Here is a 23,415-nt window from a genome sequence, read left to right as displayed (position 1 = left end):
ACACTTTTCCCCCCCATATAAACATCTCTAAAAATGGGGTGCGTCTTAGAATCGCAGGTGCGTTTATTATTCTTAGAATCAAAGGTTTTTTTCTGTTGGTGGTACTGAAATTAGTGTGCGTCTTACAATCGATGGCATCTTAGAATTGAAGAAATACGGTATATCCTGCCTTTTTTCCTCCAAGGAACCCAAGGTGGCGTACATAATCCTCTTCCTCTCCATGTTATCCTCACAACAACAACCCTGTGAGGTAGATTGCGTTGAGAGTCTGTGACTGGCCCAAATTCACCCAGTGGGTTTCCATGGCCGAGTGGGGACTAGAACCCGGATCTCCTGACTCCCAGTCCAACGCCTTAGCCACTACACCACACTGGCTTGAAGTTGAGATTGGTGGCTCCAATGTCAATGGGCTTTTGAATCCGCTTTGGCTTTCAGTCAGAACCATTCAGAATGCTTTGCACCTTGCGTAACTCCTTTAGAGTTTTGACTGGTCCTGAGACCCAGAGCGGATTCACTGACATTGAAGCCACCAGCCTCCACTAATTCAAACAGAAGGCTGTGTAAGACCCTGTAAAAGGGGACACGTGGGCACTCTACTACTCCCCTATCCTTCAGCCACCAATCATTTATTTGCGGAAGTATAGGTGCAAATTTAGAAAGAATAACTATAATTCAAATAGAAATACAAGATATTCCCTCATGGTGGATAAGACTGATCAGCAGCTGACCTGTGTGCCTACTGTTTGCCTTCCAGATACTAACAGCTGATGGGCTACTTACTGCCCTGTACCAGCTCTCCAAAATAGAGGACTCACCTCTCTAAAGTAGGACACCTGGCAGAGAGGAAGGGAGTGAGTGTTGGCTGCAGCGCTGCTGGGGAGTTTCAAGGGGCAGCATGTGCCAGTGGTTATGCCATCTGAGGGGCTGATTGTGGTGGAGCACCAGACAGGATAGGCCTCAGCCCCACTGGGCCCTGCTATTGTGCATGGACCCCATCAACTGCCTGAGTGCGCTGGGTGTTGGCGCCACATTTCATTTGAGAAACACAAGAGGAATGCTCACTTAATGCATAGAAGTAATTGCAGAATTGTTTAGTTCCAGACCATCCAGATGTTTTCTTGGTGTTCTCAGGTTACACTTCCACACTGAGGAATCCGTTTGGTTCATGCACGTAGAAAATTTGCTGCCGTGAATGAATGGCTGGGCAGCATTCGGTTGCCACAACAACCAGTCCCAAACACACCAAGAGATCGTGCTTAATGCCGCTGGGAATGCACCCAGTTGTCTCTTCTCTCCAAAGAGAAAGATTCGCTGTTTTATGACAACTCAGAAGCCAGAGATCCATTTAACCAAGAACCACATATTACGGGACATATTTGTACATGCCTATATTTGTAACATTGATTCAGCTTTTGGTATCAGATTGTGGGTGCAATTTTGCTGCCAGCTGGTCTGTATTTTTCCTATGCTAACTTTAGCTAAGAATTTAAGGCTGCAATCCAAAGCACATTTACCTGGGAGTAAGCCCCACTGAAAGAAGGCATACGATTGTGCTGTAAATGCCTCCTTCATCATTCTCCAGTGTAACATTATTCTACTAAAGGGTAAGTTGCATTTTCTCTTTGATTCTACAGTTTGGCATAAGGCATATATTAAGTATTTGGAAATTCCTATTTACATGGGGTACTTGTAATGCCCTATTTCTTGTGGTATGGCTCATATAGAACTCCAACGGTTGGAACAGAGAAGCCCCTTTCCCTCTTCCCTGTATGAATATACCAGGAAGTAGGCAAACATATGATTGCCAACTTTTCAACCAGCCTCTGTAGCTCTACCTTTAACAGCTATTTGATCTTCAGGCATTAGTTGATAATTCTTGCCTCTCATGCCAAGAAAAAGTCCATCCCTGAGTTGATTTCTGCCAATGAAGCTGCTATTAAATGCACAAGAGCAAACATGGCTAGCTTTTTCTGATCAGTTGCCAATCCTGAACAAAACCTGGGAAGAGCCTGTGTGACAAACCTTTTTGAATAGTATGAGTATTTAACACTTGCTGATTTAAAATAGAGATCCTTGGTCTACTTTGGCAATACACTCTGATTTGATAGAAACAGAAATAGAAGAATAACAGGTATTATGGAAATACATCTATTTACCAGCAAAGTGATTAATGAATTAAGACCTACGTGCACATGCAAACACAGTAAAGACACCAAGTCTAAGGGTGGTCCCAGCTTTGTCTCTTGCATCTGCTTGCTTTGGCATTACAGGCAAATTCTGAGAACTAAGTTCTGTATTGGTTTTGTGGTGAAGGTGTAGGTTGGGAAGCAATATAAGGAGCTTCTCTGAAAATCAGAAGTGCTTGTGCCTGCGTTGCCACCTTTTCTTACTGGCCCTGCTCCTATGCCTTTAACAGAAGACTGATGTAGAAATTAAGTAGAGAAGCTTTTCCCCCCATGGACCTAAGTGATGGGAAAACCTTTACCTGCTAAATGTGTGTGTGTGTGTACGAGTGTGTGTGTCAACCTAGTAGCTGAGCAAGCCCAGTAGAAAATGGTGCTGAGCTGATTGGTAGGGTAGCCGCTTCTGCGTTGCCAAAAAAGAGAACTGCCTCACCAAAACAAGACACCAATCTGCATAACATTTTCATGTGTACATTTATCTGTATAGGTGCAAATTTAGAAATAATAACTATTATTTAAATTAGGGTGACCATATGGAAAGGAGGACAGAGCTCCTGTATCTTTAAGAGTTGTATTGAAAAGGGAATTTCGGCAGGTGTCATTCGTATGCAAGCAGCGCCTGGTGAAATTCCCTCTTCATCACAACAGTTAAAGCCGCAGGAGCCCTGCTGTCTTGACCAGATGCAAAATGACCTAGCTACACCACTGCATTATTAGTTCAATGTATACCCCGTCTATATACAGAATACCCTAGGTGGCAATAGAGAACTGCAAAGTAGGACACCTGGCCACCCTATGTAGCGGAGGCTGGTGGCTTCGATGTCAGTGAGGCGATGAATCCTCTCCAGGTTTCAGCCAGAACTCTAAAGGAGCTTTGCATCTCAAATAGCTCCTTTAGAGTTCTGACGGATTTTGACTGAAACCCGGAGCAGATTCTCTGCCCTCTGACATCGGAGCCACCAGCCTGCACTGACTGTATCTTTGCCTTTTTGCTTTCCAGATACAAGGAGAACATGCCTGTTCAGTGCTTCCAAAAACACACCTGTAACAAGCCGAGGCTCTCATTAAACAGCCAGCACTGGCGGTTCTTGGAGCGCGGCTTGGATGATTTCAGAGAGGGCTTCCTTCCTCCGTGTGGCAACATCGTCATCCAACGACCTACCAAGGGGCCTGTCCCTCTTATGTTCCCTGGTCAACCTGAAGGCATGGGCAAGAGGCAACAGAGGCCCAAATGGATGCTAAGCAAGCCCCAGAGCTGTGCCCCCAAACTCCGTCCGATGCACCATGCCAGAAAGAGCCAGATCGCTCAGATCGAGTATTGTCTCAGCCAGCACCCCTTAGCGCTTTATCCTCATTTGGAAGAAAGCATCCCTCCAGAGGTAAGACCCTGCATTTACCAAAGGATGCTTCCAGATGGAGGGCTCCTAGTGCTACCCATCAGAAGGCGTTTTGCAGATTTTCTATTTTCTTTTTAATGGTTTTTTTTTTTTTTGTAGTAAGGAAAAAGACAGAAGAAGTAGTGGGAAAACACAACAGGGTTTTGAATGGAAGACAACATCTGGACTCTTTACAAGTCTAATTTGAAAGCATCTAAAGTTAAAAATCTTTCGATAATTTGATAATACCTAAAAAGGAAAGCAGATCCATAGGGCTATACAAAACAGAAAAGACAAGATTCCCAGCGAACAAATTCAGAACAAACACTCTAAGTGCAAAGAACCCAATAATGCTGTGCTGGACCAGTAAATGGCTTCTCTCCCCACACACTTTTTTTTGGGTAAAATATATAATATTGGATGGTAAAATGAAACTGAATTATTTTTCAGAATAGTCATATCAATAATGAACAATCAATAGGTTTTCAAGCACAACAATATCAGCAGAAGTCTGGCAAACAATTGCAACAAAAAGTTATATTTGGCAGTTTGCAGACATATCTGGCAGTTACAAAACAGATATATTCAGACAACACACTAAGCCATGGTAAGGCTGCTAATCCTTTTGCAGCAAATGGTTAGTGAGTGTCTTTTAACCGTGGTTATGTAGCTACCGTGGTTAGGAATGGTTCACATGACACATTAAGTCATGCTTCATATGTCATGTTTAGCTCCAAATGCTTAAACACCGTGGCTCAGGGTGTCCTCTGAACAGGGTCACTATTACAATCAATTATGGACCTCTGGTGAAATTCTGTTTCTACTACTGAAAGTCGGCAAACCTACTGACTTTAGGGTGGGTTAGCAAGATACATCCGTAAACGTATTTGCCTATGATTGCTGTTTTATGCTTGTCTAAAGGGCCCAGCTACACTTGATCTTTCTCATCATTGCTACCACTTGCTTGCCTGGCAGGCTGAGAGCCACTGAGTAAGAAGGCAGTGGCGTCTACAGCTCGTACATCTCACATGCAGTTGCTTTTATCAACTCCATGTGCTCCGCCAAGTTCGCCCCTTTCTGTCAGAGGCTGCTCTTACCACCACAGTCCAGGCCCTGGTTCTTTCCAGACTGGACTATTGCAACCTGTTGTATACAGGGATTCCCTTGAAGCAAGTCCAGCGCCTACAGGCTGAACAAAATGCAGCAGCCAGGTTGGTCAAGGGGCTCCTGAAGTGGTCTTCTATCACTTCGGTGCTTCAAGAGCTCCATTGGCTGCCGGTGGCTGCTAGGGTGCGCTACAAGGTTTTGTTGACCATGTATAAAGCCGTGCATTGCTTGGGTCCTGGATTCCTGAGCACTCACCTCGCTCCTGTGTCTTACCTTTGGCAGACTCGCTCTCAGGAGCAGGGTGCTCTGATGGTCCCCCACTACAAATTGGAATGTGCGGGGGCCAGGGCTTTTTCAGTGGCTGGCCCCCGGTTATGGAATAATGTACCACTGGAGATTAGACAGGCTCCCACTCTCAATTGTTTCAAACACCTTTGTAAGGCGTTTTTATTTTCACAAGCGTTTGGGGAGGGGGTGATTTAAATTGGGGTTGAGGGCTTTTAATTATTATTATTATTATTATTATTATTATTATTATTATTATTATTTATTTATATAGCACCATCAATGTACATGGTGCTGTACAGAGTAAAACAGTAAATAGCAAGACCCTGCCGCATAGGCTTACAATCTAATAAAATCATAGTAAAACAATAAGGAGGGGAAGAGAATGCAAACAGGTAAGGGTAGGGTAAGCAGGCACAGGGTAGGGAAAAACTAACAGTAGAAAGTAACAGTAGAAGTCTGCACAACATCAAGTTTTAAAAGCTTTAGGAAAAAGAAAAGTTTTTAGTTGAGCTTTAAAAGCTGTGGTTGAACTTGTAGTTCTCAAATGTTCTGGAAGAGCGTTCCAGGCGTAAGGGGCAGCAGAAGAAAATGGACGAAGCCGAGCAAGGGAAGTAGAGGCCCTTGGGCAGGCGAGAAACATGGCATCAGAGGAGCGAAGAGCACGAGCGGGGCAATAGTGTGAGATGAGAGAGGAGAGATAGGAAGGAGCTAGACCGTGAAAAGCTTTGAAGGTTAACAGGAGAAGTTTATATTGGATTCTGAAGTGAATTGGAAGCCAATGAAGAGATTTCAGAAGCGGAGTAACATGGTCGGAGCGGCGAGCTAAGAAGATGATCTTTGCGGCAGAGTGGTGAACAGAAACCAACGGACTGATGTGAGAAGAAGGAAGGCCAGAGAGAAGAAGGTTGCAGTAGTCCAACCGTGAAATAACCAGTGCATGAACAAGCGTCTTGGCAGAAGAGACAGACAAAAATGATCGAATCCTGGCAATATTATACAGGAAAAATCGACAAGATTTAGCTACTGCCTCAATATGAGGAATAAAGGAGAGCGAGGAGTCGAAGATAAAGCCAAGGCTACGAGCTTCCTTGACCGGAGTAAGCGTAACATCATTGACAGTAAGAGAGAATGAGAGATGAGGAGAAGGTTTAGGAGGAAAAACAAGCAATTCAGTCTTTGCCATGTTAAGCTTCAAGCGACGATGAAGCAGCCAAGCTGAGATATCTGAAAGACATGCTGAGATACGATCGTGAACATCAGGAGAAAGTTCCGGAGATGACAGATATAGTTGTGTATCATCGGCGTACAGATGATATTGGAGGCCATGAGATTGAATAAGCTTGCCCAAGGGCAACATGTATAAGGAAAACAACAATGGGCCAAGAACCGAGCCTTGCGGAACCCCTACTGAAAGGGGAAAGGAGGAAGACGAGCTGCCATTAGCCAACACGCTGAAAGAGCGACCCGCTAGATAGGAGGCAAACCAGTTATAGACAGAGCCACAAAATCCAAGGTCATGAAGGGAATCTAAAAGAAGATCATGATCAACCGTGTTAAAGGCTGCAGTTAGATCAAGCAGAATAAGAACGGAATAATGGCCTTTAGACTTGGCAGTAAGGAGATCATTGGTGATCTTAGTAAGGGCTGTTTCGGTGGAATGCAGAGGACGGAATCCAGATTGAAATGGATCCAAAGCAGAGTTACTAGAAAGAAAGTCAAGACAGCGAGAGTAGACCGCACGCTCCAGGATCTTTGAAACAAACGGCAACAAAGAGACAGGTCGGTAGTTAGACAGAGATAGCCTATCAAGAGTAGGTTTCTTGAGAATGGGAGAGACTGTAGCATGTTTAAAAGCAGAAGGAAATGAACCAGAGGACAGAGAAAGATTAATAATATGTAGCAAGGAAGGGAGGATAGCAGGAATAAGATTAATAAAGACACAAGAAGGAATCGGATCACGAGAACAAGTGGAAGGCTTCGAAGAGCGCAGTATTGCAGACAGTTCATCCGCAGAGACCGAAGGAAACGCAGAGAAATTTGCAGGAGGAGCTGACAGATGAGGAACAGGAACTGGAAGAGGAGCAGAGCTGGCCAGATCAGAGCGGATAGTTTGGATTTTAGCATTGAAAAAAGAGGCAAAGTTATTAGCAGACAGAGAGGCGGGGAGAGATGGCGGATTAGGCTTCAGAAGAGAATTGAAGGACGCAAAGAGCCGCTGAGGATGCCTAGCATTTGATTGGATCAGCGTTGAGTAGTACTGCTGTTTGGCCAGTGAGATGGCAGAAGAGAAAGAGGAGAGTACAAATTTGTAATGGACAAAGTCTGCCCGGTCCCTGGTCTTACGCCAAAGGCGTTCAGCTGCCCGGGAACAAGAGCGAAGGTAGCGGAGGGAAGAGGTGAGCCACGGTTGGGGTTGAGAAGGGCGAACTATCCGAGTTGTAGATGGAGCAAGATTATCAAGAGTTGAAGATAAGGAGGAATTAAAGAAGGAGACAGCTGAGTCCAAGGAGACAGCCGAACAGACAGAAGGAAGGGAGGAGGCTAGAGACTGGGAAAAAGCCTCATAATTGATAGATTGCAAGTCACGGCAAGAGCGAGAAGCGGGACGTGAAGGAGGGGGATTGTGAGTAATATTGAAAGAAACTAGGTGATGATCTGACAGCGGAAAGTGAGCAGTAGAAAAGTCCAACACAGAGCAATTCCGAGTGAGAACAAGATCCAGACAGTGTCCAAGGGACACTGGTTTGAGGTTGAGGGTTTTAATGGAATTGTCTTAATGTGGGTTGAGGGTTTTAATGGAATTGTTTTATATGTTATTGTAAAGCGCCTCGATGCCAGAAATGGTGGGGTGGCGCTATAAAAATGCTTTAAATAAACAAATAATAATAAAACCAGTACCATTGTCTGGGCCGGAGCGAGAAGCAGGCAAACAAGCAAGTTGCAACTCCACAAAGGGGAAGCAGGCCCAGAGGGTGTTTGCCAGTGGGCCCCTGCTGGGGTGTTGAACCCGGACAGCTGCCCAATTCTGCCTACCCTTGATGCCAGCTGTGTGCTGAAAGAGGATAACTACCCAAGGCAAGCTGGTTGGACCAGGCCCTGCTTCCAAAAACAGTAGCTAAGGGGACTTTCACGTAAGGGCAGTGGACAGCTCCTTCCCTTCTGTAATTCCAACAATGCAGTTAGGAGTCTTGCTGGTACATATGACGACCATATTTTTGGAAACCAAAAAAGAGGACACCCGAGGGGGAAGTGGCTTTCTGGGGCCTCCAGAAAGTGTGTCATTCCACCACCACCTTAAAGGCCCCGATTGGAACAGAGGAGGGGAGAGCATGTCATTCCTTCCCCTCACTGCTCCAATTGGGGTCTTAAACGCCCCAACTGTAGCAGTTTGGGGGCGACAAGAAACCACGCTTTCTGGGACCTTTGTAAAGTTCGTCATTCCCCCCTCCTGCACTAATGGCAGCCACCATTAGTGTGGCAAAGGGGAATTATATGCTTTTGGGAGACCCTGGAAAGCACGCGTTCCCCTCTTTCTTTGAAGGAGGGCAAAGCATGTAATTTTCCTCAACACTGCTCCAATTGGGGGCTTTTCTATAATGTCCAGGAATGACACACTTTCCCCTTTAAGGCTTCCATTGGGGCAGGGGGGGCAAATGACATGCCTCCAGAAAGTGTGACATTCTCCCCCCCACCTCACTAATGACAGCCTTAAAGGGGAAAATGTGTCATTCCAGATCATTATAGAAAATTACAGAAAATCCCCCCGACACCCAAGGTAGAACAAAAACCAGGACAAATCTGGGGAAATCCTGACAGTTGGTCACCCCACTGATACAGAGATTTCATTGGCAGAGGAGTTAATGAATAATCTGTTACGCATCAATGCCATGGTGTGTTGGTATGTCTCCCCCAGTACCAATGCAGGATTCTCTCTTGGGTGAGCGCAACACCAGGAAGAATTTCCCTTTCTCGCCCCTCGCAAGTATAGTGTGTGTGGGGGTGATGGTTCTTACTATAGGGGATTTTTATTGTTGTTGTAACAGAACAATAAACAGCCACAATGCTCACAAGGCCATACAATAGGCGACTGCAGCCAAGCAATCCCTCTTGGCACATTTTGTAGCCTGAATTGAAAGGACATTGTATTCCCAAGCATTCTCCTGATTTTTGTGAATATGCTCTCATGGCCTGGCTCACAAAGGAGCCCCTTGTTTCTATGGTTATTCCAAGAAATTTCCTTAAGATCTGCATTGGCCTCTCTTGCTGTAAGAAGTTTTATTTCTTTCATTGAACATGTGCGCCTCCTTTCAAGGCATTCCGCCCTTGGTGGCTTGTCATTTGGAAGGGTTCTGTCCCTTCTTTCTGAAAGGCCAATTTGCTCCTGAGAGGGGTTTCACGTGATGGACGGGCCATGGGGCCATGCCTTGGCAATGACCTGTGTGTTGCAACATACTCCATTGGTCGCACATTTGGCCACCATGTGTAGGAGTCGTACACACATGCCAGCATAGCCGCGTAGGGCTCCTTCAGGTGCTTAGCGCTTTTCTACACCACCTGTTTATCCCACCACTATGGCGATGGTGCTTATTCCCGACTGTGAGTTGGCAATGTACACCATCCTCTCTTATATCAGTCCTTTCCGATTTATAACAGTACATGGGTGGGTTGGGCCTCTGATAAACATTGCTCCTGAGGCCTGTTTCTTTTTCCTCCCCCTGTAATTATTGGTTATGGGGTTGGGACTGACAGAGCAGGGCTGCTGCTCCTCACCCCTCCGGGAAAACCTAGCTCCTCCGAATGACGTCTTTTTTGGAATTACTTCGGCCTTCTGCAGTGGTATAGCTGTCTCTTGCCCTCACAGACAGTAGTGTACTGGGACACTTGTGCACCAACAGTAGACCAGTGAAGCAGCATACTGATGTACTGGGATACTGTAGGGCAACACGCCTACCTGAGTGTTGTCACCACCATGGCACTGCCCAACACCTGCCTGTATCAAAGCGTGTTGTAGCGTGAATGCAGAAATACATGGTTGTGTGATGGCAGAAATACTGCAAAAATACTGCATTTTCCCAATCTTTTTAAAAGCAAGATTATGGGGGGAAAGGACGGGAGACATGCTTGTCATGGCCTCTCCAGAAGAGTCTTCATCTGAGGAGGAACTTGACTTACTTGAACTCGTGGACTCTCTTTCCCCTGAGGATGTTCCAGAGGCAGCATTGCAGGAGGAGAGTGGATGTGCAGCTGAGAATGCAGCCCTCTTGTGAGTGCTAAGGGGAGACCATCATCCTTCACCTCCTCTTGTCCCCAATGGTTCAGATTCTGAGCTAGAAGTGAGGCATCCACCCATCCCTTAGGAAAGATGATAAATGAAGTGCAGAGAGCAAATCTGGTCTCTTAGGAAACGTTCTAGATTGCACACCAGGAACTCAGCTCTGTAAACATCATGGTTATATAGCTAGCTTAGCCAGAAAGGCAGTTAATGAGCCACAGCTGGGAGACAGGTGTGTCCAGGCTAAGGTCTGGATAAAAGTCAGCACAGTGAGAGACACAGCACTGGCAACAACCATTGTTATCTGTTGCTAGTAGTAATTTTGTGTATCCTGAATTGCTGATCTGAAGTGGATTTTGTGAACTGGACCTTGGAATGTCCCTCAGACTTCACCTCTGCCTCTCCATTGCTTGGATTTTGTGAATCTGTTTTGCTTATTACTTGACAACCTTGGAGCATCTTTACTGGCAGGATTGCTGGTCAGAGAAATCTCTGTGTTTTGAATGGACTGTTGATAAGACTCTGTAGCTGAAACACAACAGTCCTGGAGCGTGTTGGTGTCATGTAATGGTCCCGCAAACTTCCATGAGCGGCCAATCATGAGCGTGCAATTCATTTCTCATGTAGAGAAGTTCTTAGGGTCTTTTACTGCCACAACTTCTCAAAGGCAGCATTGCTTCCTGTGGTGGTCTCAGTAGGGCTATTGGCATCATTCAACTTTCTGTGACCCTCACAACTGCTTGGACCAGAGGCAGGATCCTCCTTTTCTTCCAAGGTCTCCACAGATTTCAGGATTGTCCTGCCAGGAAGGTAGTGGGGCATGACGATTTATTTATTTATTGCATATATATCCTGACAGTAGGGGAAGTTACCCCTACTTCCTAGTAAGTGAAGTAACTTCCTAGTAAGTGTGTGTAGGATTGCACATTTAGCCCCATCGAGTTCAGGGGGAATAACTCCCCGGTGAGTGTGCTTAGGGCTGCTGTTTTAATCTAACAGAGAGGTGGCACTGCTGCTGACCATTAGCATTGCTGATAATTCTGAGTGTATTTAAGTAGCCAACTGGCTGGAAAAGGCTGGTCTGGCCTGCTCCTACAAGCATGACCATTTGCTAATCAAGTTGCCATTTAAGGCACAGGAACAGGGGCCTAAAAAAGTTGGCAACCCTATTTTGCACCTAGTAGTCAAGTGCCTAACAAATCCACAGGATGAAATGCAATCTGAGTAACTGACATTCTTTGTGTGGTTTAGTTTTCCTCCAGGGAAAGGTAAGTCTACCAGTAGACACAAAACTGAAACCTCCCACTTTGCATATCAAACCGAAACATCATTATGCATGAAAGGGGGGCAGTTTCATTCTTTAAAGAGGTTCTCATGACTTGAACAGCCATGGGGCTGCCCCAATGTGTCATCCAATGTATTATCGATCCAACACATGTAGGAGGTCACAGTCTTGCTCAGGCCCCGGGGGGTGTTCAGTAGTGGTGGTGGTTGGTATGTTCTTGACCCCTTTGCCATGGTTTGATAGTTCCCTGGTGATGTTTAGACTGACTGTGAACCTTGCCCACTGCAGGAGCAGGAGACCAATCAAGATGGTTCAACTCCAGAAGCTAATAGAATCTGGTCAAATTCCCAGAAGGGTAGCCATCGTGGTCTGTCACAGAAAGGACTACAACAAAGAATCTTGTGGCCCCTTAAAGATTACCGCATTTCATTACAGCATAAGCTTTTGTGGATTAGAGCTCACCTCATTCGATGCATGAAGAGTTATTTTTAGCTGCAAGTATATAGATGGTTGTAAGGGGGGTAAATAGTGAGAGCTTTACGGTGCCACAAGACTCCCTGTTTTAAGGTGATTCCTGAATGCCTTTGTGGGATTTACGGTTGGCCTGGTTGGAATTCCCTTTTATTTTATTTTAATCATGAAATTTTATTTCATTTTGTAATAAAGTTAATGAATTTAAGGCAAGAAGCAGAAGAAGCATAACAATAAATCAAGATCACTAAAGAAACAAAGGAATGTAATAATTATAATTCTTGGTCTATAACTGATATAAAAACATGAGACGTGCCATGCTGGATCAGACCAAGGGTCTATCTAGTCCAGCACTCTGTTCACACAATGGCCAACCAGCTGTTGACCAGGGACCAACGAAGCAGGACATGGTGCAACAGCACCCTCCCACCCATGTTCCCCAGCAACTGGTGCACACAGGCTTACTGCCTCAGATACTGGAGATAGCACATAACCATCAAGGCTAGTAGCCATTGAAAGCCTTCCCCTCCAGGAATTTATCCAACATCCCACCCCACCCCTTTTAAAGCCATCCAAAGTGGTGGCCATCACCACATCTTGTGGTAGCAAATTCTATAGTTTAACTGTGCTGTGTGAACAAGCCCTTCCTTTTGATCTGTCCTAAATCTCCCACCAATCAGCTTCTTGGGATGACCCCATTGGGTTCTAGGATTATGAGAGAGGGAGGAAAATGTCTCCTCATCTGCATTCTCCACACCAGGCATAATTTTGTGCACCTCTATCATGTCTCCTCTTACATGAGCATGGGAATGACATAGATTATTATTATTATTATTATTATTATTATTATTATTATTATTATTATTTATTTATTTATATAGCACCATCAATGTACATGGTGCTGTACAGAGTAAAACAGTAAATAGCAAGGCCCTGCCGCATAGGCTTACAATCTAATAAAATCATAGTAAAACAATAAGGAGGGGAAGAGAATGCCAACAGGCACAGGGTAGGGTAAGCAGGCACAGGGTAGGGTAAAACTAACAGTATAAAGTCCGCACAACATCAAGTTTTAAAAGCTTTAGGAAAAAGAAAAGTTTTTAGTTGAGCTTAGTACATGCTCATGAACCCCATCCACATTTTTGGGACCCAGCAATTGAAAATAATCCAATAAAATAGGACAAGGCAGTGGTCCTCCCCCAACTGCCTCTGTGCTCCAAATCCTCAAATCCTTTCTTTCTTTTGAAAGAAAGAGGCCACCCTGATTACATCCCATGCATTTATGTGTAATGTTTCATTCAGCCTGACTCCTTGCTTCAGCCTTTCAGTCACTACAAACCTTCTTGACCAAGGGTTGGACTCGATGGCCTTATAGGCCCCTTCCAACTCTACTTTTCTATGATTCTATGCTTCTGAGACTGTGATGTGTCTCTGAGCATACACTGAGTGGTTTGTTTGGTGAAGCTAACTGGGTCAGCAAAGATATTTTCTGCAACAGAGGCTCAGAGAATCCATGTTTTGTTTCATTTTAAATTATTATTTACTTCTTTGTTATGCCTCACTGCTAAGGGTCAGAGACAGTGGGGGCTAGGGGCTCCCGGAGCAAATTCACCACCCCACTAACACTTGGAGCCATCAGCCTCTACTGTTCAGAGACTTTCTGAATATTTGTAATATGAGCATTATTTTTAATGAAAAAACCAGTCATAAATTTAACACATATATGTTAAGCATATTTTTTTAAAAGCAAAACAGGTCAGAGGCCTATGCTTGAAACCTGCACCACATCATGGATGTCTAAAGTAATCAGTCTGGTGACATATTTCAACCCCAAAACACTTTTGGGTTCCCCCCCCCTTTCATTTTTAGCTTTTCAAGGAGGTCCTTAGCGTCCTGGATCCAGAGATGCTTCCAATGAGTGAAGAAGCTGATGCAGACATTGAACAAGAGCATCTCATTCCCACTACAATCCCACCTCGGTTGGAAGACAAAAGAAACAGACAAACAAGAGTCAAGTAAGTTGATCTCTTGGTAAGTGCAGGGAAATGCAGTGTTGAAAGACTGTGGAGCTGTCTGAAAGGGTGGCAGTGCAGCATCTGTGGATGGATGCCAGAAACAGCAGAGACCCTCCCTCTCCCATAATACTAGAACCCAATGGGGTCATCCCATGAAGCTGATTGGTGGGAGACTCAGGACAGATAAAAGGAAGTACTTCTTCACACAGCGCATAGTTAAATTATGGGACTCACTACCACAAGAAGTAGTGAAGGCCACCCATTTGGACGGCTTTAAAAGGGGGTGGGATCAATTCCTGGAGGAGAAGGCTATCAACGGCTACTAGCCCTGATGGTTGGGTGCTATCTCCAGTATTCCAGGCAGTAAGCCTGTGTGACCCGTTGCTAGGGAACATGGGTGGGAGGGTGCTGTTGCACCATGTCCTGCTTGTTCATCCCTGGCCGAGGGCTGCTTGGCCACTGTGTGAACAGAGTGCTGGATGAGATGGACCCTCGGTTTGATCCAGCAGGGCTCTTCTGATGTTCTTATGACCTATGGTATCTTAAAGATTAACAGGTCAATCCTAAATGTATAAAGAGCTCCATTAGACAAGCATTTTGTTGCACACTCGTTACTGGGCACTCACACATTTTTGCGGGTCCCTCTCAAGACGTCGTCCACCTCCCGACCCTTCTAGCCTTCTTTGTGCCACAAAAAAACACCCCATGTCCGAGTTATTTTTAAAGACAGAAGTGGCCGCTATCTCCTGCTGCGTGCAGGAGAAGCAGCGTGATGAAAACGGCCCACTGAATGGGCCACGTGCAGGTTGTTTACTTCCTCTTTCAAAAGAGGAAGTAATGAGAAACAAACACACAGGCGGAGAAGCGACAGTAAGCAAACGCGGTTTTTCCCTGTGTGATGACGCTCTTGCTCAGAAGTGCATCCCATTAAGCTCAGAAGGCCCTTAATCTAGTAACCACGCTTTGTTTGGAGTACACCGTAAGACATAGTCAAATTTATTTGTATACCACATTTTCCACAACACAGTGTGCTCAAAGTGGTTCACAAAATAAACGCAATTGCCATAATTATAATGTATTACAATGCAAGGTTAACAGTGTAATCCTAAGCCATTAGGGTGACCATATGAAAAGGAGGACAGGGCTCCTATATCTTTAAGTTGTATTGAAAAGGGAATTTCAGCAGGTGTCATTTGTATATATGGAGAACCTGGTGAAATTTCCTCTTCATCATGCCAGTTAAAGCTGCAGGTGCCCTGCCCTCCTTTAAATCTGGTCACTCTAGTATAGCTCCTACAGCTTCAACCGTTGTGATGAAGAGGGACTTTCACCAGGTTCTCCATATATACAAATGACACCTGCTGAAATTCCCTTTTCTATGCAACTGTTCAAGATACAGGAGCCCTGTCCTCCTTTTCATATGGTCACCCTATCCTATGCATATCTACTCAGAAATATGTTGCATTGGACTCAATGTGATTTACTTCCAGGTAATAGGATGGTAGCCTAAGGGGTCAATCCCATCATTCCTCACCCTTGGCTATACTGGCTGAGGCTGCTGGGAGTTGCAATCCAACATCTTGTTAACAAGCATCCTTGTTGCCTGTATGCCGGAATGCACTTTCAGGCATGCAACCTTGACACTTGAAGGGATCTTTTACTTAAAATCTAGAGGGACATAAACTGCTCCCCCCTTGTCTAGATGATCTCCAAGGTCCCCTTCCAATTCTATGATTCTAAAATTGCTTCATCCCTGATGTTTTTCCTTCTTCTTCCTGGCAGGGGTTACTCCTTGTCTTGGAACCTCTTTGGGAGAAAAACAGCTGCAGCAAAGTAGTTGGAGAGCGTAACTGAGGGTCCCTTAGCTGAGGCTCTTTTGCACTTTAAATCACTCCTTTTTAAATTACATCAACCACAAACAAGCTTTGGAGCCTATGTAGCAAAGCATGCATTCCTTCACTATGCCCATAGGCAGAAGGAATGGACAGGGGGAATTCTTTGATGCTTAATTCTGAGTTCTGTGAGCGAGTGATGTAAAAATACATACCATCTCAGCTCTTGAATGCCACCTTGTGGGTTCAATTGGCTAAGCATTTATGAGCTATCCCATGTGATTGCTTCCTTCTGTAACATACAGAGATTGTGGTGTTGAACCTTTACCTGACATGGGGAAAAGTGGAAGGAGAAATTAATCCACCACAATCATAATCTCTCTCTTCTCACTCGTGACGGTTTTTCTAGATGGACATGTTGGGCTTTGCCAGGTCATGCTGTCTAATGATTCAGGAATTTCCTGACTTTTGAGCATGTTTTAAGTATGACTACTTTCTGGATGTTGATGTGGATGTATTTTGGTAGGCCCTGTTTCTGAAGGTTTTCTGTATAGTCTTTTGATGTGATGCTAGTGACGGATAATTGTGACCTTTTCCTGTTGCCATAGTTCTTTAACTTCCATGGCCAGCAGTGTATATTTTTCTCTTTATTCCTCTTCCTTTTCTACAACATTTTTGTCATTAGGTATTGCTATGTCAATGAGGTAAGTGTTTTTTTCTTTTTCTTATTTGTCCTTAACTGTTATGTCTGATCGATTGCAAGGTATTGTCTTGTCCCTTACAAATTGTTCTGTCTGAGTATATTTTATTATCTGCATTTTCCAAGATTGTTTTTGGTGGGTATGTATAGTATGGTGTAGGTTATTTGATGGGGCTGAATTTGATGGCCAGTTGTTGGATAATTATTGGTGAATTGTTGTTGTTGTTGTTATTATTGGGTGGGGGAGAATGGCTGCTCTACTGATCTACTCTGCAGAGTTGTTGCATGTACCAGTGCACTTATAAAAGCAGCATATGAATGCTACAATTATTTATTGCAGATTTCTTCTATCTGGTACCCTCTGATGTGTTGGACTGCAACTCCCAGCATCCCAGCGCCAGTCAGGAGAGGGAAGGCTGACCAATTGCAGTGGAGGCTGGTGTCTCCAATGTCAGTGGGGTGGTGAATCTGCTTCAGTCAGAACTCTAAAGGAGCTGTCCAAGGTGCAAAGCCCGGAACAGATTAATCATCCCACTGACATTGGAGCCACCAGCTTCCACTGATCGATAGGCACTAGTGGTGCAAGAACAAGAAGGCTATAATCCTATGCACACCTCCTTAGGAGTAAGCTCCACTAAAAACAGTTGTTGTTGTTGTTGTTGTTGTTGTTGTTGTTGTTATTTATTACATTTATATACCACCCCATAGCCGAAGCTCTCTGGGCAGTTTACAAAAGTTAAAAACAGTGAACATTAAAAAGAAATATACAAAATTTAAAACCATAAAAAGCATAAAATACAAAAACAGACAATATCCATTTTAAAACAACTATTCTGGGGTCAGTTAAAAAACTCAGCATATGCTGTCAAATGCTGTTAAATTCCTGGGAGAAGAGAAAAATCTTGACCTTGCGCCGAAAAGGTAACAACTTTGGTGCCAGGCAAGCCTCGTCAGGGAGATAATTCCATAATTGAGGGGCCACCACTGAAAAGGTCCTCTCCCTTGTTGCCATCCTCCGAGCTTCCCTCGGAGTAGGCACCCAGCGGAGGCCCTTAGATGTTGAGCTCTCATGTCGGGAGAGGTGTTCCATCAGGTTTTGTGGTCCCAAGCCATGTAAGGCTTTATAGGTTAAAACCAGCACCTTGAATTGGGCTTGGAAACAATGGGACTTACTTTGAGTAAAAATGTATGGGATTGTGCTGTTGGGCCACAATCCTAAACAAACTTTCCTGGGAATAAACCCTATTGAATATGCATCAGATTGGGATGTAAATTGTGGTGTTGTGCCAATGTCTCCTGCAGCAGGGGCCCCAAAGGCAAGGATCCTTACACGTGGTTCTCCAAAAAAGAAGTAGCAGCAAGAGAGAGGGAGGCCAGGTTGAATTACGTTCCTCCCCTTGACGAGAATGTAGAGCGAGCTACAAAGGAGTTCTGCACCTGGCTTGATTCTCTGGTGAGTAAAATAATGCCTGTATGTAATCCCATTTCAAGCCCAGATGTCTTATGCTATAATCTTTTTGGACCCGTAGGCATATTTCGGAGTTTGAGATACTGCTGTGGGCACCACCACAAAATGCCTAATCAGGGGTTCGCCACTTGGTGTCTACCTTTCACGTCTGTGGATCTCAGGCTGCATCTTATTCAGCAAAAAGTTTGCTTTGTGTTTATTGGATGCTGCAACATCCTTTTAATAATGGGTTGTCTAATTGGCCTACTTGTTGGCAGTGCAATACAGCAAAAGTGTCTTTTAAACATATGTTTTGGCAGTGTCCAGTAGTTGGCCCTTTTTCATGGGGAGGTAATTATACAGAAAAGAAATGTACTGGAACAACTTTTAATATTGATTGATATTGATTGCTCTTTTGAATTATTTATCCGCTTCACGGAAATTAACAAATGGACTCCCTGCACCCTTCTGACAGCCAAAAGACTGATCTTACAACATTGGAAGGAGAAATGCTCGCTTCCTGTAATGCAAAGGACTGAGGACTTCGCAACGCTTTCAATATTTGAACAGGTGGCATACAAACGTCGCCTTCAAATGGATACATTTGGATATTTGGTCCACTTTTGTTGCGGTCCATGTGTAGTTGCTAGAAAGTTGCAGCGTTTTATACAAATCCATGTATGGTTGTTTTTTTTAAAAAATGGGTTAAAATATTTTTAAAAAACACCAGTGGCCCATGGGCTACATATTGGGGACCTGTGAATGCTATGGTGCCCAAGGGTGCCACGTTGGGGATCCCTGTGCTATATATCATAGAATCATAAAATAGCAGAGTTGGAAGGGGCCTACAAGGCCATCGAGTCCAACCCCTATCTCTATCTATCTATCTATCTATCTATCTATCTATCTATCTATCTATCTAAATATCTATCTAAATTAATGTATTGCAGCCACATGGGCATTACCCAAAAGACAGCAGAATGGGACACCAATATCTGCATATGGAAATGTATATGTATAACTAAGGTGACCATATGGAAAGGAGGACAGGCCTCCTGTGTCTCTAATGGTTGTCTAGAAAAAGGAATTTCAGCAGGTGTCATTTGTATGCATACAGCACCTGGTGAATTTCCCTCTTCATCACAACAGTTAAAGTTGCAGGAGCCCTGCCTAGCGTGACCAGATACAAAAGAGGGCAGGGCTCCTGCAGCTTTAACTGTTGTGATGAAGAGGGAATTTCACCAGGTGCTGCATGCATACAAATGACACCTGCTGAAATTCCCTTTTCTATACAACTGTTAAAGATACAGGAGCCCTGTCCTCCTTTTTATATGGTCACCCTAGTGATTTACAGAAATACACTGAAGGTGTAACATATTCCTTTTATTGTAAAAGGATTACATATTGCAATCTCAATGTGTTTGACTTCAACTCCCATCATTCCCAATCAGCAGGTTGGGGAAGACTGATAAATTGGATACTACATGCTTGAATTTGAATTGTCATTCCAGGGAGGAGACAAATATAACACTGATGAGGCCACCATTATTAGCCTATTTGACACAGGTTATGAGATCAACCTGCCTCTCTCTGCTCCTATATATGCCGTGGAGCTACATGACGTTCCAACGGAGCTGCGGAAGTATGCTGGAATGCCACCTTCTCAGGCCACCATGAAAAGCACCGCTCGGCAAGGCAGCCATGCAAAGGTAAGTGAATCGTAGCACTTTTGGTGGAAACATAGGTTGTTATGGCTGCGCTTCTCTTTGGGATGAAGTGAAGAGATCTCTCTCTCTCTAAGCTTCCCTGTAAGTGTGAAGGTAAAAACAAGAACTGGAAGACTTACAAGGTTGGTTGTGAAGATTGGCAAAGAATGTCTTTCCAGCCTGCAACTCCTTTGCTGGGGGAACTGCTCTGGCTGCCTATTTGCCAACAGGAGGAGGGCCTTCTCTGCTGTGGCACCCCAGCTGTGGAATGAGCTCCCTAAGGAGGTTCGCTTGGCACCTACATTATATGCTTTTAGACGCCACGAGAAGACCTTTTTATTCTCCCGGCATTTTAATAGTCTATAAATAAATTTTAACTCGGTATTTTAAATTTGTAATTTTGCATTGCTGCTGTTTTTATCTGGTTGAGCTTTTATACTGTATTTTATGTTATGGTTTTATACTGTTGTTTTATACTTGGAATGGTTTTAATTTTTCTGAACTGCCCAGAGAGCTTCGGCTCTTGGGTGGTATAGAAATGCAACAAATAAATAAATAAATAAATAAGATTTTGGTACTCGTGTACAAAGCCCTAAACAACTTGGAACCATGATACCTGAGAGAGCGCCTTCTCTCTTACCAACCTGCCTGGTCACTGAAGTTATCAGAGGGCATGCTCCTGGTGGTTCCACATGGGCCTGTGGCCTGACTGGGGTTCACCTGGAGAAGAGCCTTCAGTGTGGTGGCCCCCTTTCTATGGAATTCTCTGCCTTTGGAGGTCAGGCAGGTACCAACACGGCTTTGTTTTCAGTGCCTCCTGAGAAAAGCTCTTTTCCAGCAAACCTTCCTTGGTTGACTAGTCTGGAGCGGAATACAAATGTAAATAAATAAATAACATCTACAATGAACATCTGCCATACTCCTTTGCTACCAAGTGTTAGGAGAGAAGTAGCGAATTGCAGGAAAGGAACAGAAGGGAGTGGGAGGGGGGGGATGCTGACAGTTTCTTCCAATTTCCCCCTACCACCATCACCACATCTGTTTTTCCCCATTTAACATAAGAACATAAGACGGACCCTGCTGGATCAGGTAAAGGCTCCATCTCACCCAGCGTTCTGTTCACACAATGGCCAATCACTGTGCACTGTAAATAAACAAATACAACAGTAATAAATATTAGCACATTTTAATATTTGTAAGATTAATTTAAATATTAGTGAATTTTACAGGGTTCTTGCCGAGCCAAGTGGGAGAAGATCCGGTATGGTGCCTGGTACCTGGATCCAAAGACTTGGACAAAACAGAAAGTGAATAAACTTTTTGAAGATCCAAAGTCGAAGGATGCAAGGATCATGAATTTAAGGAGGGAGTTGGGTGAAAAGGTATTGTCAAGAACCCAAGAGGGTTTCTTTTTCTGCATTGGAGACCCTGAATTGGTTAATGCAACATGCTAGAATACCACATGACATGTAAGCAATGAGGGAACGGTGTTGGGACATGGTACCTATATAGACGAGCATGGTTCAAACAGACCCCTCTGTTTAGATGTCTCAAGGTATACGAATTTTGGAGCTCATAGCCTTGAATGAGACAGGACAGTAACATCTAGTGGCTGCTTTATAGTGCAACTTCGAGTTTAGATGCTGGGAAAACCTGCACTATTTCAAATGAACCAGAATATCTCAGGTTTTTTTAGCGCGAGATTTCTAGAGGAAGGAACGGGAGAAGTCCAGGAAGTTGTTGATGTCATTTAAAGGACCCACAAACTTCCCTGAGTGGCCAATCACTCACTTGCCATATATCACTGGTGTAGAGATGCTCCAAGTCTAGTTTGGCTCCAACTGGCACATTTTACATCTGACCCAAAGGGGGGAATGTTAGTTGTTCTCTTTTATAGGAGACAATAATGGGATGCGCTTGAGGACACCACTGGGTGTGGGTGTGAAACCTGTTTTCTGTCCCTGTGCGAAGGGCAGATTGATCCCTTTCTCCTCCCAAATTGCAGCCCATTTAGTCTGTCCCATAGAAGTTAATGGGAGCAATTGGGAATCGTGTCTATTTTGACACACAGAGAGAGGATGAGTGATGGAGAAAGGAGGGAAGAGGGCCGTAGAGGGAGAGTGAGAGAAGGGAGGGAGGAAAGAAGGAAGGAAGGAAATGTTCCTTTGCTGTGAACCTTTCCCACTTTTATCTTTGGATACTTCTGCAGGACGCTGAGATTTTGCAGCTTCACGGAACTCATGCTTTCAAGGAATTCCTTGAAGGAAAGGGCTACCGGATCCCAGAGGTAAGGTCTTCTCTACACACAGGAAAAATCCCATGGCTTTTCTCCTCGCAGTAATCCCACCATTGCGATGTGCTCCTTCACACACAACCACATTTGTTCTCTTCCTGGAAAAGTGCCATCTAGTGGTGGAGAAATCCCACTTTCCCCAGATATTACCACATTATATGTGTGTGTTCCCCACCCACCCCAATTGTGTGACTTCCAGGGGATAGCATGGGAGATATCCTGGCTTGACAATGTCGTGTAAAGGACCCGCAAATGCCCATGAGTGGCCAATCACGAGTGTGCTTGTTTAGAGAAGCTCTAAAGCTTAAATGCACACATTGAAGAGTCTACAATGCCCACTATCAAAATCATGTTTGGCTGCAGGGTGTGCAAACAAGAAGATGCTCACCTGACTTCCTATTGTCTTGCTTGTCTGGTTTTAGATTAGGTAGGATGTCTAAGGTTGGAGACCCCTTCCCTGGAAAGTCACTGTCAGTCAATTCAGAACATACTGAGCTAGATGAGCCAATGGCCTGACCGGTAGAGGCTGGCGGCTCCGATGCTGGTGGGGCAGTGAATCCGTTCCGGGTTTCAGTCAGAACTCTAAAGGAGCTATCCAAGGTGCTTGGGATAGCTCTTTTAGAGTTCTGACTGAAACCCGGAACAGATTCACAGCCCCACTGACATCGGAGCTGCCAGCCTCCATTGGGTCTGACTCAGTATAAGGCAGCGCCTTCCGGGCCTGAGAGCTCCTTCTCAAAACAAACTCATGTCTGTTTCATGGCAGTTCCTGCGGCAGATGCTGGCTGCACAGATTGCTACTGGACCAGGCGTGGGAGCTCTGAGGAACGCCAGGAGTGAATTTCAGAGAGGAGAGGTGCTCAAAGAAGATGGCTCCAACGACAGAGGGCCTGGACCTCAGGGAGGGCTTGTCATGGACTAACTACTTCCTGTCCACCTAACAGCTGAAGCAAAGATTATAAACAGTTGGTATGGCATGAGTATATACAAATTTACATAATGTTGCATGCAGGCCCAGTGCCAGACTATTTTGCGCCCTAGGCAGGTGAGCTGCTTTCACTCACCCACCCCCAGTGTCCCCACCCCACCCCCACTCCAGCGTCCCCCACCCCCACCGCAGTGTACCTGGGCACAGGGCACCATCTCGCCCGCCCAGCTGAAGTGAATCCAGGATGCTGGGGTGGATGGGGTGGCCAGCCGGCCGGCCAGCTTCAGAAAGACACACTGTTCCAAAGCTGCCCGCTTGCTCCCCCACCCCAACGTCCTGGCTTCGAAGCCAGCGCCCAGCTGGAAGCCGCTCCTGGCTTCAAAGCCAGGACACTGAGGTGTTGGGGTGGGCAGGCGGCTTTGGAACGGCGCTCCTGGAAGCTGCCCTCTCAGAGCCGCTGTGGGAGAGTGGCTTCTGGGCACGCTGTTCGGCGCCTCCTTACCTTGGTGTTC

General features: G+C 44.9%; 1 protein-coding gene across 1 annotated transcript; it reads left to right on the top strand.

The window, feature by feature from the left end:
• The first annotated feature begins 1,258 nt into the window (after positions 1-1,258).
• Positions 1,259-22,897, top strand: LOC134405014 (protein FAM47E-like). The gene is made up of 9 exons (XM_063136073.1): positions 1,259-1,604; positions 3,184-3,562; positions 13,852-13,992; positions 15,821-15,843; positions 17,835-17,982; positions 19,488-19,685; positions 20,912-21,064; positions 21,892-21,969; positions 22,742-22,897. The coding sequence occupies exons 2-9, from the start codon at positions 3,197-3,199 to the stop codon at positions 22,895-22,897; spliced, it is 1,263 nt and encodes a 420-aa protein (XP_062992143.1). The 5' UTR covers positions 1,259-1,604; positions 3,184-3,196.
• The last annotated feature ends 518 nt before the right edge of the window (positions 22,898-23,415 follow it).

This window comes from Elgaria multicarinata, chromosome 10 (assembly GCF_023053635.1).
Source record: "Elgaria multicarinata webbii isolate HBS135686 ecotype San Diego chromosome 10, rElgMul1.1.pri, whole genome shotgun sequence".
Classification (NCBI taxonomy): domain Eukaryota; kingdom Metazoa; phylum Chordata; class Lepidosauria; order Squamata; family Anguidae; genus Elgaria; species Elgaria multicarinata.
This window is presented reverse-complemented; position numbering and strand designations above follow the sequence as displayed.